Here is a 15,000-nt window from a genome sequence, read left to right on the forward strand (position 1 = left end):
TCCCAGAGAACTCACTTTTAGTCCGGTCACCTACTTTCTCCATCACAATAAATACTGACATAACCTGAACTCATCTCTGACCTCATCAGGGTTTATTTCCTGAACAGATCTTAATTGCTGGAGTGCAGGATCTCCATTCATCTACCTGGCTAGATTAGTTCAACATGTCCCACGGTGGTAACAGGCACAGGGAAGTGCTGTTGTGTCACTTAGTTAACCCCCGAGACAAATGGCTCCCCTCCGGAGCACAGTGAATTACACACCTCATGAAGCATATTAGGAGCCAGACACAGTGCTCCTCTCCTGGAGATGATCTGTGTGGATGGAGAGCGGGGGAGCGCAGACGGCTGAGTTATGGCATCACCCAGTTATGGCAACAGAAGAAAAGAGATAGAGCAGAGTGAGGAAAAGGAGGAGGAGGAGGAGGAGCGAATAAGAAAGAGATGTGACAGAAAGATGTACAGTACAACGTGTAACAAAACGATGACAAGATGCAAAACTAGAACAGACTTTTGAAGTTACTTGTGTTCAGTTTGACAACAACTCTTTTACTTGTTTGTGGCTAATGTAGAAACATTTTTTAAAAATATAACAGAATTGTCCCTGCGAGGCTTCCGTGCGGTTAGCTAATCACATAGACAATCTTTATCACCGCAGTAATAATATTTAGGTGCTACAGGGATTACTTAAAAGTTGTGTTATAATTGCTTTCCTTGTTTTGTTTTTTATGGGCAGAGGTTGATTGTGTGTTTAATTGCTCCAAAGTGACAAATAATGCCGGTTATGATATGATGAAAGTGCGAGATCATTAAATTACACCGCCCTGTGTTTCTTCTTTTTTTTTTTTTCTTTTTTTTTTTTGCTGTTACAAATTTATGCCACAAGGCTTCAAGAGGCCAAGTTATTTACACAAATTCACTTCCACAGCCGTTCCTGGAGTTGGGGGTAATTACGAGAGAGCAAAATGGTTTTATTTCATTTAATCCGGCTTTTGCATCAGTAATGTTTTTATTTTAGCTGTGGAGTCGACACAGCTGGAAACCAGCAAATACAAACAAGGCATTTGGAGTCCAAAATCATCTGCTGCTGAATGACCAAGTGAATGTGTGTTTTGAGATATAAACAGTTTCATTTGCGTGTAATTATCTGTACAGTTTTACTGCTTCATACGCAGGGCCAGAGCGCTAGAAACACTGAGGTAAAGAGAGCAACTGAGAACTCCTCCTCAAGCACCAAACAGCCTGTAAAACGCAGCTATTTTAATTAGTTTTACACATTTTATTTATTTGTTAAACAATTATTCAGTATACTTGATGAGAAGATTCACTCTTACTACATCATGATGGTGATTTGAGGCCTTCACTAAATATAACCATTAATTGTTTGGATGTTAAATGGACTGAACTGTTTGCAACAAACAGCAAAACAACAACTAGAGAGAGTAGTTGTAGTCTACCATAAGCTATCTCTCCATATTTACTGGTCAGCTGTCAATCAGATTATCCCCCCCCAAAAAATCCTAATCTCTTTTCTTTTGCACATCAACACACGTTGCTTGCCTCGCCCCCTCTCCCTCTGTTGATCCATGTAAATGTGTGCAGCGGTGATTCCCCGTCCCCCGTCTCCTGGGGAGATGAGATAGAGCACCGAGGAATCAACATGCTGCAGTTTTGTAACGTTTCCGTGCGGCTGACTCCAGACACCTTAAGTCATCTAAATAATGAATCAGATGATCCGTGCATGAGATCGCAGGGACACACTGACATATGGCAAAGCGAATGAGGCATACTGGCTTCCCCTTTCTCTATTTTTCTTCTTCCTCCACAACCGTTTCCCTCTCTCTCCCCTGCCCAAACTCTCAATATTTAACCCACTGATTTGGTCACCTCTGACTTCAGTGACCTTAACTTTCCGGCTCTCACTTATCCATCATCCCTCCATCATAAATACCTCAGAGGAGGTAGAGGAGGACAGTTGGGGGAAAGAGTGGGGTTGATGAATTAAACAGGAGGTGCGGCGAGGAAGGCGCTAGACATCGGATGTAGTCCACAGCTGTCTGCGAGGCTGCTCTTTGACCTCAGGGAGATAAGAAAGTTAGGAGACCCTCAGCCTGTGGGGTCCAACAGCCACTGTAAAAAGAAGAAAAAAAACTCCCTCTCTCAGCTTCATGAATTATTGAGATATTGGCCTACAGCCTCTAAAATATACAGGAGGGTGGTCTGTCTCTCCTTTAGGATTTGCTCTTCTACCCATTCTGTCTATCTTTCCCATCATCTTCTTCTTTTTCCTCCCCCCCTTCTCATTCAGATTTGCGCCAGTGAGATTGTAAATCAGAACACAAACAAAGCACAAGAGAAAAAAACAAGGCAGCACCAACAGACAGTTTGTTATTCAGATCATAAGAGGCTTTTTCTTCTTTGCTTGAAGACGAGCGTCTACCACTAACCAGCTGTCATGCATTTAAAGGTTGTCAGGGATAAATTCAAAAGTTCTTGTGTTACATCAGATGCGCAGCAGTAGGCTGGCCTTTGAAATGAGACAGAACTCCGCTCCGTCCATTTATCTTCTTTACCCTCTTGTGTTGTTGCTTTTTTTTTTTCCTAGATGAAGCAATTGTCCAAGGTACACTGCGTTTCTCTTGACACGCCGCTATGTGTGTGCGTGCGTTTGCTCGTGCATGATTCTATCTAAAGCAGTTGGCTGCAAACGCGCTGCCCAGTGCAGAATCCTCGCCATAACAAATGAACAGAGGGGAGAAAATAAGACATATGAAAGAAAAGCTGAGCAAAGGAGTGATTCTCTCTCTGGCTGGTGGAGATCTGTATTGTAAGCAGTTTCAGCTGTCAGCACTTCTTTGAGCTACCTCAAAGGAAGGAGGGAGGGGGGAGGACCGGGAAATGTAGTTTTTATTTTCCCCTTTTTGAGGGATCCTGTTTATTTGTACATGGTGCTGTTTATTTTTGCGGTTCATTTGATATTGTTTTTTTTTTTTTCTCTCTCTCTCTCACTCTCAGAGACAGTGCAGGAGAGTGAAGGGAGAGATTTACTGTAGTTTCAGTTAAGGAAGAAGTTGTCAGGCTCAGAGCCTTGGGGTGGGGCGAGGGAATAAATTGTCAGCCATCCCCTTTCTGCTTTTCAGGCCTCCGGTGCCCACCCCCCCCCCCCCCCCCCCACACACACACACACACACACATACACGCACCCCCTTTACTACTCCGAACCTCCTTCCCTGCCTCCCTCATTAAGTATTGATGTGGGTAGCCATACTTGCCATCTCAGCCTATTAATAATGCATGGCAGGTGCTGTTGATGTGGTCTCTCACACTGAGATTGAGAGAGGCAGGAATGGCAACACAGTACTGCATAGTAGCTACAGCACCACCTCCGTCACAGGGCTCTGCAGCGTCTGCCCCACTCAGTTTATGGCGACGTGTGACAGCAGCCGGGAGATGAATATACAAGGTAGCATCTTACTCAATATCCCTGAGTTGTTTTTACATAGAAAACTGCCTTTTGTCATAAACAACTGATGGATGAGGGCCACATCCTGGATGAGCCATGTCTGCCGTGGCTGCTTTATTTGTTTTATTTCTGCTTTATGGTTTATTGAAGTCGTTCCAACAATATGTTCACTGACAGACATGTGCCCTTTCCCTCTTTCTTCACATAAAGGTTCTTCCTCAAGTTCTTCTTGAAGTGTAACCAGAACTGCCTGAAGAACGCGGGGAACCCTCGAGACATGAGGCGTTTTCAGGTGAGACACAGCTCAAACGTTATGAAGGGGAAGTCGTGCTACACAGTGGTCAAGGCGCATCCTGTCTGGGACATGGCAACAACATGTCAATAAAAGCATAATTTTCTCCCACAGAAATGCACAAAAATGAATAAATAAATACATAGCCAAAATGTATCCGGACTCGCTAACCACAGAGGAGTGGTTTTAAATGCTCCATGCTAGGCAATCTTATAATTCTACTTCGTAGATTTACGCTTTCAAATAAATGGAAGCTGCAAAACAAATTGTATTTACATTCCTCTTCAAAGCAGCTTTGACTTCAATTATTATAAAATTAAAGAGGCCAATTGTACTGTGGAGTCCGCAGCTCCCCTCATCTCCACTCAGCTTTGTCGCCTCTTTCAGCCCAATGTTTTGATTTTCTGGCCCAAAACTTCACTGTCTGGGTTCACACTCACTGCAGACAGCTCTGAACTCCTGGCTCCTGTGCTCCTGGCCAGCACCAAAGACAAGGCCAGACAAAATTGTGCTTCAAACAGCAGCTTAAGGATCAAATTCATGCTAATCTTGCATTAGGGTGTATAAATAGGCAGCAATTTGAAACATACACCACCTTAAAAAGTTGTAACATGACAGTGTTTTTGAACATCTTGTTTTCAGTGCAGCTAATTGGTTAAAATATGTATCATTTGAGGTTTAAAGTTACTTAAAATGACATATATGACAAAAACACTGAGAGAATGCAAAGAATAAATAGGAACATATGCATTGTAGGCTTTGTGAGAACATACAGTATTTACAACCATACAACTATTTGGGCAACTCCTCAATAAGAATAGGAAAAGCAGGGAATGTAAGGGCAGAGGTGTTAATATGTTTCCCCCAAGTAAAAGTATGATGAAGTGCTTAATCCTTTTGGTCATCTTTCCTTTTCCTCTCCTTTCTCAGGTGGTCGTGTCGACTACAGTGAGTGTAGAGGGTCACGTCCTGGCTGTGTCCGATAACATGTTTGTTCACAACAACTCCAAACATGGGCGCCGAGCTCGAAGACTCGACCCCTCAGAAGGAACACCATCCTACCTGGAACACGGTATAAAAGCTAAACAGGATCTCTTTCTCTCTCTCTCTCTCTCTTTCTCCCTCACTTTCTTTCTTTACAGCTTACATTTCTCACCCCCTTTCCACCTGTCTATCTCCCTTCTATCCCTCTGCAATCTTGCACCTCCCGGATTCTCACTTTCCTCTCTTGTAGTGTTTCTAACTGGTGCTAAGAGAGAAGCGAGTGGTGGCTAGTGAGTCTCTGCTCTTTCCCTCGTGGCTTGCTCCCCTCAGGTCTCTGCCTCTGGGCCTTCTACTCTGCCTAGCATAAGCACTATGTGTCTTATGAGGTCTGTTCTGCTTAAAGCCAACACCGACTTTATTTCCTTGGAGACCTGCTTTTATCCTCTAGCCCTCCATCACTCCTCATCCTTCAGGTTTTCAAACACACCCATACACACACTCAAAAGCCCTGGTGTACACACCCCAGCATGCACAGTCAGACCCAAACCTTTAATACTTCATAATGACATGTGCACATGATTTAGGAGCCCGCACTGATTCCCAAGTCCCTAATCCAGTTATTTTCTCATTTCGATTTCCCAGACATTGAATAAGAGAAACATATTTTTTTCTCTTTGAAGAAAGCCAACCTCAGGGATGATAATGACAAAAAACTAAGAAGGGATTTACATGATGGCCTATAGTAGATTGCATTAAGATTGAATGCAACGGTTAAGTCCTCCTAATGACTATTCTCCAGAGGTACGATGGACCACTTGCCCTACAACTGGTCTCACAGACGATTAGAAAAGTTCACAAAGACAAGACATATTGGAGACATCAGTTTGGCTCGCATCTTTCGCAGAAAGAAGAGTGCAAACACCACACTAGCAGATGTTCCCTGTGTCAGAGAGATTTGTTTGGGAATTTCCTCTTCTCTGATTTTCTATTCTCCTGATGATGGGGGTTGGAAGAAGGAACAACAGGAGTGAAAGAACAGAACGGAGAGGGGAGTAAGCATGACAGGAGGTATGTAGGTGTAATAAAAAGAGGGAGGTACATGAGAGAGGAAACATGTTTTTTTTGTTGTTTCCTGCTTTTTCTGTGCACTGCTGTATGTGTGTGTGTTTGTGCCTGCACCCGTGTGTGTGTGTGCGTGTGTGTTTGTGTGTGCACCCATGTGTGTGTGTGTGTGCGCCTGCCTGCGTGTATGCACTCGCGCGTGTGAGTGTGTGTGTGTGTGTGTGTGTGTGTGTGTGTGTGTGTGTGTGTGTGTGTGTTGAGTTTGTGTACAACTTTTGGGGCCCATTTCAGGCAGTAATAGATGAGCGGTGCATAGATTTGAACAGATGGCACCGAGGAACACCCCAAAGTATAATCCTATCACATGGATTCACGTTCCACCATCTGGTTAATCCACACAAACACACACATCCCACACATGCACATGGAGCGCACATAATATCAACGGCTGTGAAAAGGAGGCATCTTAGGCCATGATTACGGCCACAGATTGCTGTTTGGTGAACGTTGATCTCTGCAGGGGTATCGGGGGGCTAAATATCATTCCAGCTTGTTGGGATGGATCAACGGAACAGGGAGTCAGGCGAAGAGCAAAGGCTAGGCTGCAAGGGAAAAAAGTCAGCCCACTCTAAAGTGGATTATACCGCTTTACAGAATTACAGCATGTCTGACAAGCTGCATATCTGTTAAGGAGAAGAGATTTAGCTCGTATAAACATATATTTTCCCCGATGCTGCTCTTTTCTTCAATCACATCCCGTAATCTCCAAGTCCATAATACCAGCAGATAAGGTCAAGTAGAGCATTGAATAGCAGTTATTGAAAATGTGGTTTGTTGTTGTTATTCCGTGTACTCTGTCAGATAAGACATAAAGAATATGCTTTGAGAGAAAACACTGAAAGCTTACAAAAACACATTACAAATATACCAAGCCGTGTGGTCATGTGCTCAAGCGCTGTGATAACTTCACATGATATGAAACCGATCGCTGAGCAAGAGCTAAGTGTTTGGTTAATGAAGGCGGCGTATTCCGAGGGCAGAGCTGCTGTTGGCTCTGCTCTGCTCCCCGGTCGCGTGGCCTTTGATCAGACACTCAGCACACCTGACATTTACACGCCTGCACGCTTTGCCACATGTCATAAAACAAGCACACCGCCGCTGCCCTCACATGCAGGGCAGGGGTGATGTTTAATAACGGGGTGCGTATAATCACTCTGATTAGTATTCCTCACTCGCCCTCGACCCCTGGGATAGAGGAGAGAGCTAATGTGTGTGTGAGTGTGTGTGACAGAGAGAGATGGAAGGAATAGGGGACTGTACATGGTGCACTCACCATAAAAAGGTCTTTGCTATGGTGCCAGTGGCAAAGACCTTATAGGTTGTCATCAGGTTACTTAGCATCTAATCTATTTGTCTAATTTCCAGCAACCCCTAGCATCAAAGCCATTAGCCCCAGTGAAGGCTGGACCACAGGGGGCGCTACAGTTATCATCATCGGGGACAACTTCTTTGACGGCTTGCAGGTCATCTTTGGAACCATGTTGGTTTGGAGTGAGGTATGTCACTTTGCAGGCACAGGAACACCTACTTGTGTGTGTGTGTGCGTGTGCATGTGTGTGTGTGTGTGCGCGCGCATGTGCATGTGTGTGTGTGTGTGTGTGTGTGTGTGTGCGCGCACGTGCGTGCGTGTGTGTATGTAGTCATTCTGGCACATTTTTAAAAGTTAAATACTGTAAAGACCATCCTGTTTCACTGTAGACAATCTGAACCAAACGTTTTCTGGCCTTGGGCCCCTTGGAGGCAAAGTAATACCTGACAGTTACAGGTATCTGACAGTGATACTTTTGTATCTTTACTGGCAGTCAGACAGAGTAGGTTTGGAAGCAAAATATCAGTCACATTTACATGGAAGGCAACAACTATTCTATTTGCCTTATTTTGAATAAGACAAAATTATGAATATTCCATCCATAGTCCTGTCTACATGCTACAGAGCAATAAGACTGTAGACATCAATCACATTACATCCCGACCCATGTGTCTCACTTTCTTGCAGAATTTGACCTGAAACCTGTCTATTTTGTACATTTTGATTGTTTTTTTTTGTTGTTGTTGTTTTTTTGCCAATGATGTAGAAAAGTATGCTTGGAACTGAGGTTGTAACTGGAAGCTGGACCATCGTACTATCCTGAAGCATTTTGATGACTGTAGGTGTTAGAAAAAAGGTCCAAAAACACAACAACTAAGACCAGAATATTCAATGTCTCAATGCGATAACTGACTACTCCGACTATGACCATTTTCAGGTGAAGTTACTGATGTTACATGGCAGAGTCTTATCAGGTAATTGGGGTTAATATAGGGTTAATATCAGAATGTTGCTATCCATGTAAATTTAGCCACTGATTTAAAAGCAAACCTCCGGTTAGGATGATTTTACTCAGCAAAATAAATTAGTAATTCAAAATGTGTCAATGTGAATCCAAAAGTTTTGTTTATTGTTGAATTGAAACTTGTGGGCATGAACCAGATCTCTAATGGCTAGTCTCCAGCCAAGCAACCCTCTGATGAATATGACAGTGGCACATTTCACAAACAAACATTTGGATTCATATTAATACTTGTTCATATGTACACAATTGTTGTAAACTTGGAATAAAACAATATTTTGATTACAGTGTTGGAAGTCAAAAAAAGTTTTGTTTTTTTTTAATTGCAAACCTCCTGCAAACCAGATCAAAAAAACAAACATTTCCTGTTCAAGCCTCTCAGATGTGAGGATTCCTACACTTTCACTGTAACTTTAATCCCTTTGTGGTTGATAAATTGTCCAGAAAAATTAACAATAGACCCTTGTCATTATATACATATACATTTTTTACCCCATTATGTGAAAAAAAATGCTCAAAGATGTTTATAATGGTAATTAATAGCAGCTCTAGAATACACGCATATCCAATGAATAAGAACAGCATCTCTGTATGGCAGCTCATATTTTCTCTTCAGCTCCTCTTTTATTGAGTTAGTACCTGCCTTCCTGGAGTGAGCAGTACCGTACTGTATGAATCTCTTTGTACGCAGCATCTGCCACATGACTAAAATGTAAATGCAGTCTATGTGTGAAACTGAAGGTCAGCGAGCAGCGCAGCTAAACAGCTTTCTCTTTAGTAAAGGAATAATTCTATAAAAAGCTCCTATATTATTTTGCTGAAATGTGAGTGGGGGTCAGACAATGGCAGAATGAAAGCTGAGCTAAGTGAGCAATGAAAGGGACAGTTAGAACAACACACACACATGCACACATGCAAGGCGCTTGGCAGGAGCATTGATAGCTTTTGAGCGCTGCTAGCTTTGAGTGCTAGTTCGGTGTGGCGTGCGGAAAACGAGCACTCAGCGAGGTCTCATCTGTGTTTTGTCTTGTTACCGTTTTTCCTTCAAAGACCCTTCAGCATGCATGCACATACATGGAGAGTGGGCTCATCAACCACACTAAGTGAGCCTGATAAAGACACTGCGGTGCTTTAATGTGGCTAACGGCAGCTAGACAGCCGGCGCTGACAGACACTGAGACAGGGGCAGCACAGACGAGCATATTATACTTATATGGTGCAATAAATGTATGCAGAGGAAAGTGTGTTTTATTCATAGATGGATAACTACTTCTGAACCCCTCTTACAGAATCCATGTCAGCACTGATAACCATCCTAAGCCTCACAGTGACATTGCCTCAGGCTATTTGAGTCCACCTGAGGCCTTTAGCGCTTACACATCATTTTCAGGCTGCCTGTACAAAGAAAGAAAGTCCAGGGCTGCAAAGGGAAGGTCTGAAAGAAGAGTCCCCTGAGTGCATGTTTAGATTTGAAGTCTCATTATAATCATCGTTCTGTCCACTCTGCCTCTCCATAGCTGATCACCCCACATGCCATCCGTGTGCAGACTCCACCCAGACACATCCCCGGTGTGGTGGAGGTCACACTGTCCTACAAATCCAAACAGTTCTGCAAGGGTACCCCTGGACGCTTCATCTACACAGGTATCACCTTCGCACTCACGTGCAGTTAACGATGCAAATAAAGGAGTTAATGCAGCTATTTCTTTCCACAAGGAAGTTGCTTTCTCCAAAAACACTGCCAGAATGCTTTGCGAATCACATAAAATGCAGTGTTCTCCTGTCTGTATTCTTGCAATATTTATGTAAAGGTGACATGGTGCAATTTATACTCTGCCATTGTGCAAAATTGTGCATGCTAAACAATGTACAGTTCAATAATATAACTCAATAATTGAGGGAAAAGCTGACAGATCAGAGGAAGAAAAGACTTTGCCCTCTTTTATGAAGCAGGTGAAGGTCAGGGGGAGGTTTAACCTTTTGATTAGTGGGATTATTGAGATTTAACCCTGTCGAAGGCTGGATCCAGGAGAGTGTGATTTTTTTTTTTTTTTTTTTTTTTTTGATGGTGAGTGCAGGGGCATGAATAGCTTGAGTGTTACATCAGAGTGCACCAGTGTAGAGTTATAGCCGTGCGGTGAAAAGAGCGATGGAGAGAGTGAATGTGAAGCAGTGATTAACCAATGCGAGGCCACAGGTCCCCAGGGGATACTGTGAATCACATAAATCTGTCTGTAATCTCAATCACTGATAGACTTAGGCTGTAAGCCCCTGCTGGAATTGCCAACATTTGACAAAATCACATTTGTGAGAGCGTGTGCGTCGCATCGCCAGCATGCATTTTCTGCACGTTTGTATGTATTTTAATTATGGTGCATGGACAGAATCCACGTCCATGCGTCATAATTATGACTCTGTGTTTGCACACTTATGAGAAAGGCTGCATTTGGCTTCCTGTGTTTGTACATGTGTGAGCACACACATGCACATTGACAAGTAACTGCATTACTCAAGCAGAGGGCAGATGGGTGGGCAGCCTTTGCCATGCCAGAGCTGTCCAACAGCCCTCACTCTGCCAAACCCATAGAGCTGTGTGTACACAAATGTGTGTAAGTGTGTGTGTGTATGTGTATGTGTGTGCGCAGCCTTTTTAATGTGCCAGACATGTGGAAACCGTATGCATAAACACCCTATCCCTTCCCAGCCCTCCACTCTTTCACCTTGTCACATTCACTTATTCCAAACTTGCGTCTTTGAATGAATCCATCCTCCTCCTTCTCTCTATCTCTCTCTCTGCCTCTTGGCGTCTACGGAGGCACATAGAAGAATCTCAACAGGTGAGAGGTAGCAGAGGTCATCCACTGAGAGCTGGACACACACACACACACACACACACACACACACACACACAGATGCTGCTTGCCAAGCACTGGCTCCTTCACAGTGACACAGTCAACTGCAGCGAGGCATAGATCCCACTCCTTCTCCTCGCTACACGCTTCACTTCAGCCTCTGCTCTGTACCCTCCATAACCAGCCCTTTTTATCATTTTATTCCCACCTAGTGAGGGCGTACCCCTCCATCCTGCTCACATTAGGTGTCTTAAATGAGAATCGCGGGAGGAACAAAGCAATTGATGAGAGTGGATCGAGGTAGAAGAGAATGGGAGCGAACGATGGAGGATTACCATGGGCCATGTTGCCCTCCTGGGTCTGTTTGGCACCAGTTTGAGCCCAGTTGCCAGTGGGTACTAATCATGGAGGATTGGCAGCACTGCATGGCAGCTGGCAGCTAGCGCATCCACACACACACATACTCATATATTACATGTGCGCGTGCATTCACACACACATGTGCACACTGCATTACATTGGGGACAGCTGGCATTGCTAATCAACTTCTGCTGAGGAGAGGAAAGCGAGCAGCTCACAGACCTAATTAAGTCAACACATACCCAATACTGCTGCTACTGCTACTTTACCCAACACACAAACACACACTAGCATCTATAGGTTTATTCCCCCCCGGCCTGCTCCACGTGATCACTGATACACCACAACGTCTGTGAATGGCAAGATTTTCAGCTGTAGCTCAGGACGGAGCAGACAAGCTGGGGACTTTTGGTGCAGAGGAGATTGGGAGAGAAGCCATTACAGTAATGTGTTCTGTGCTGTCTCTGAGGACTCCCCTGCCATTAGACTTCAGAAAGCTCCAATTAGACTCATCAAAGGCAATTAAGCTCTCCACTGATAAGAATAAAAGAATTTTTTTATTCGCTCCTCTTCCTCTGTCTTTTTATCCCCTTATCCCCCTTATGTTCCTCTCTCTGCCCTCTGCTTTACCCACCTCTGGGGCTCTGAGTCCCCCCCCCCCCTTCTCTCTCTCTCTCATTATCAGGTCAATGACTGTCCCCTCCTCCTCTACCCTGTATAAAAGCATTTTCATGTTTGGTTGTGTATCACCTCTTACTGGATTGATGTCTTTCTAACAATCATCAGAGAAGCTCTCCCTTTTCTTTTCTCTGTTCAGTAAAGCTATAATACACCCTGCCACTTGGATCCCTGTGTGTGTGTGTGTGTGTGTGTGTGTGTGTGTGTGTGTGTGTGTGTGTGTGTGTGTGTGTGTGTGTCTGTGTGTGTGTGTGTCTGTGTGTGTGTGTGACACAGGGGTACTGGCCATAGATTGGGAGGAGTTGATGAATCACCCTTGTCATTCAAAAGGCAATCCCTCCCTCCTCAGTATGCAGCCTTGTCTGCTTAGTACTTCCACTACAGCTTCGGCTGATATTAAAAGGCCCTGCTTGCTCACATTAAGGTCGGCACCGCATGCAGCGGCACTCATCTACACTCACACACACACACACACACATACACACACGCACACGGACAAACATTAGGGGTTCTCTCTCCACGTGCAGAGAGCATATTAGGTGTGTAGGAAAGATTGCTCAGTAGCTGTGAAGAGGAGCAGGAAGAGCGGGGAGAAAAAGACAAATGTCAAGAAGAGAATTTAAACCAGTCAGGATACTGCTGACATCTCTCTCTCTCTCTCTCTCACTTTCTCTCTCTCTCGCTCTCTCTCTTTCTCTCTCTCCATACCCCGCGCTCTAAATTAGTTTTAGGAGTGGAGGGAAGCTTGTCAGTTGTCTGTCATTTAATACATTGCAGACACTAGAGAGAACCCCAGATAATGCCACAGTAAGTGTTGCGAGCATGAACGTGCCCTGTAAAGTTTGATATATTTTAGCGCTAATTAAGCAGCCACACACAGTGGTGAAAATCTTTTTCTCACACACACACGCACACAAACACACAGTGAGAAAGCCGACTGCTTCTTTATCCAAACACACACCTACTCTTCATTCATATTCACATTTGATACACTCATGCACGAGCACATTCACAGACACTCAAATGCTGCATGTAGTCATCTGGCAATAAAAGTGGGGTGTAGCCATGAGGCAATCAATTACTTGTCTTGCTCCTATTTGTGAATGCTGTCTTTTATTGAGCTTGGGTGGAGGCCTGCTGTTGATTAAAACGGCTGGTCTCCAGCTGGAGACACGGGGGCAGCTGAGATAGCGGCACATATCCACGTTTACTGTGCACAGTCGAGGATATTCACACCTCTATTTGAGATTGAGATTAATTTTCTGCACCATGTGGCTCGTCTTCCCTCTTTAGCGTGCTCAGGTCTTATTACACAAGCATCTGCTCCATGATGATGATGTAAATGAATTTGGAACGTAGATTATTTCATACCCCGCTGAAATGAGCGGTGTTCACCAGGGGAATGATTTCTTATGTTTTTATATATCTTAATTCAAGCGCACACTTTTCATCCAGATTCACAGAATTTGCATTCTCCCGCTGAAGATCCACGCTGTCAGGTATTGTTAACTGTCGACATGCACTTTTTGCAACAGATAATTAGAGCTTAGGTTGTAGTAGCATCCACACCTCCATTGATTTGTAGAATCTCAGTGCCCCCACCACCCACCCCCCACCCTTCCTTCCTTTCCTCCCTACCTCTGCTTTAAGAGCAAAAAGCTCTACTCATCTGTTTTCTGTGTATGAATTTCCAGCCATGCATTAGTCTCCCTGACATGTTCAAGCGGTGCTTTATTTAGCTTGTCGGATTCTGCAAATAAACGCAATCTCGGGGTTTATGGAAAAATGGATAAAAATTAGATTGTAAGGTATTGATCTGGATTGCAAGTAGTTGTGGGGGTGTTTTGTGTGTGTGTGTGTGTGTGTGTGTGTGTGTGTGTGTGTGTGTGTGTGTGTGTGTGTGTGTGTAGTGGGGGGTCAGCTCTCATCTGTGTGTAGGGCGGGGGGGAGAAATGAAGCCGTAATTCAGGGCTATTGAACCCCCTGCCACTGGTGGCATCGATCGCCAAGCAGCGCTTATGAGATCACACCTGAGCACTGGAGACTGCAGCGGGGAGGGAAGGAAGGAGAGAGGGATGCGGGGGGATGAATGAGTACAGAGGGAGGAAGAGGGAGAAACAGAGGCTTGTGATATGATCAGTGCCTCACCCGCTGTCTGAGGACCTGCGAAGGCGTTAACATCAAGCCTCCAAGCCAATTAGCTAACCCTGCAAGTACACTCACCTACACACACACACACACACACACACACACACACACACACACACACACACACACACACACATACACTCACATACAAACATGTTTTGACACAGGAGGAGAAGGTGACATGACCACTGGATACTTACCATCTCCCTCTTCTCCTCCATCCTTCCTTTTCTCTTCTAGGAGTAACAACACCCTGACCTCTCAATTATTCTCACCCCCCCACCAGCCTCTGTGCTCCGTGCCCCCAAACATCCACCCCCATTTACTCCTCCCCTAAAGCTCCAACACCCCTCCGACCCAGACTGTATTCCTCCCCTCTTCCTCCCACCCACTCACCCCTTCATACACACTCCCCCTGCGGCTCTGTGGGTTATTATAGTGAAATATGAAGCGGTGTAGATTCTAGGCTTCATGAAATTTCCATGAGCATTGATCTGATCTGATGTGGGTGATTGCTAGGTGAATCCCTCCAGTCCAGGGCTGTTGCTCATCTATTCATTTATTTATGGCAGTTATGTTTTACTGGCTTTGATTTGCTCTTCTGGAGAGCGACAGCTAAGGATTATAAATATACCTGTATAGGAGAGTGTGCTTTGAATCCTGGAGTGTTCAGGCACGCTACTCCTCCTCACAAGCCGGAGTTTGTTTTGTATTTTTTTTCTTCCAGCACTAATTCCTGATATTGAGCATTGATATGTGGCAATAAAATGTC

The 15,000-nt window shown here is 44.4% G+C and overlaps 1 protein-coding gene across 3 annotated transcripts in view; it reads left to right on the forward strand.

Annotated features, from left to right (window-relative positions):
- The window catches only part of LOC147250816 (transcription factor COE1-like), a 53,503-nt gene that overhangs the window by 24,515 nt on the left and 13,988 nt on the right, over positions 1-15,000 (forward strand). For all 3 annotated transcript variants that reach the window (XM_086223104.1, XM_086223106.1, XM_086223107.1), the window contains exons 7-10: positions 3,673-3,754; positions 4,685-4,826; positions 7,226-7,356; positions 9,708-9,834. In XM_086223104.1, coding sequence (XP_086079230.1) covers positions 3,673-3,754; positions 4,685-4,826; positions 7,226-7,356; positions 9,708-9,834 — 482 coding nt within the window. The remainder of the gene's footprint in view (positions 1-3,672; positions 3,755-4,684; positions 4,827-7,225; positions 7,357-9,707; positions 9,835-15,000) is intronic.

The sequence above is a fragment of the Aulostomus chinensis genome, chromosome 13, assembly GCF_037954235.1.
Source record: "Aulostomus chinensis isolate RoL2024-O1b breed Wild chromosome 13, RoL_Achi_v1.0, whole genome shotgun sequence".
NCBI lineage: Eukaryota > Metazoa > Chordata > Actinopteri > Syngnathiformes > Aulostomidae > Aulostomus > Aulostomus chinensis.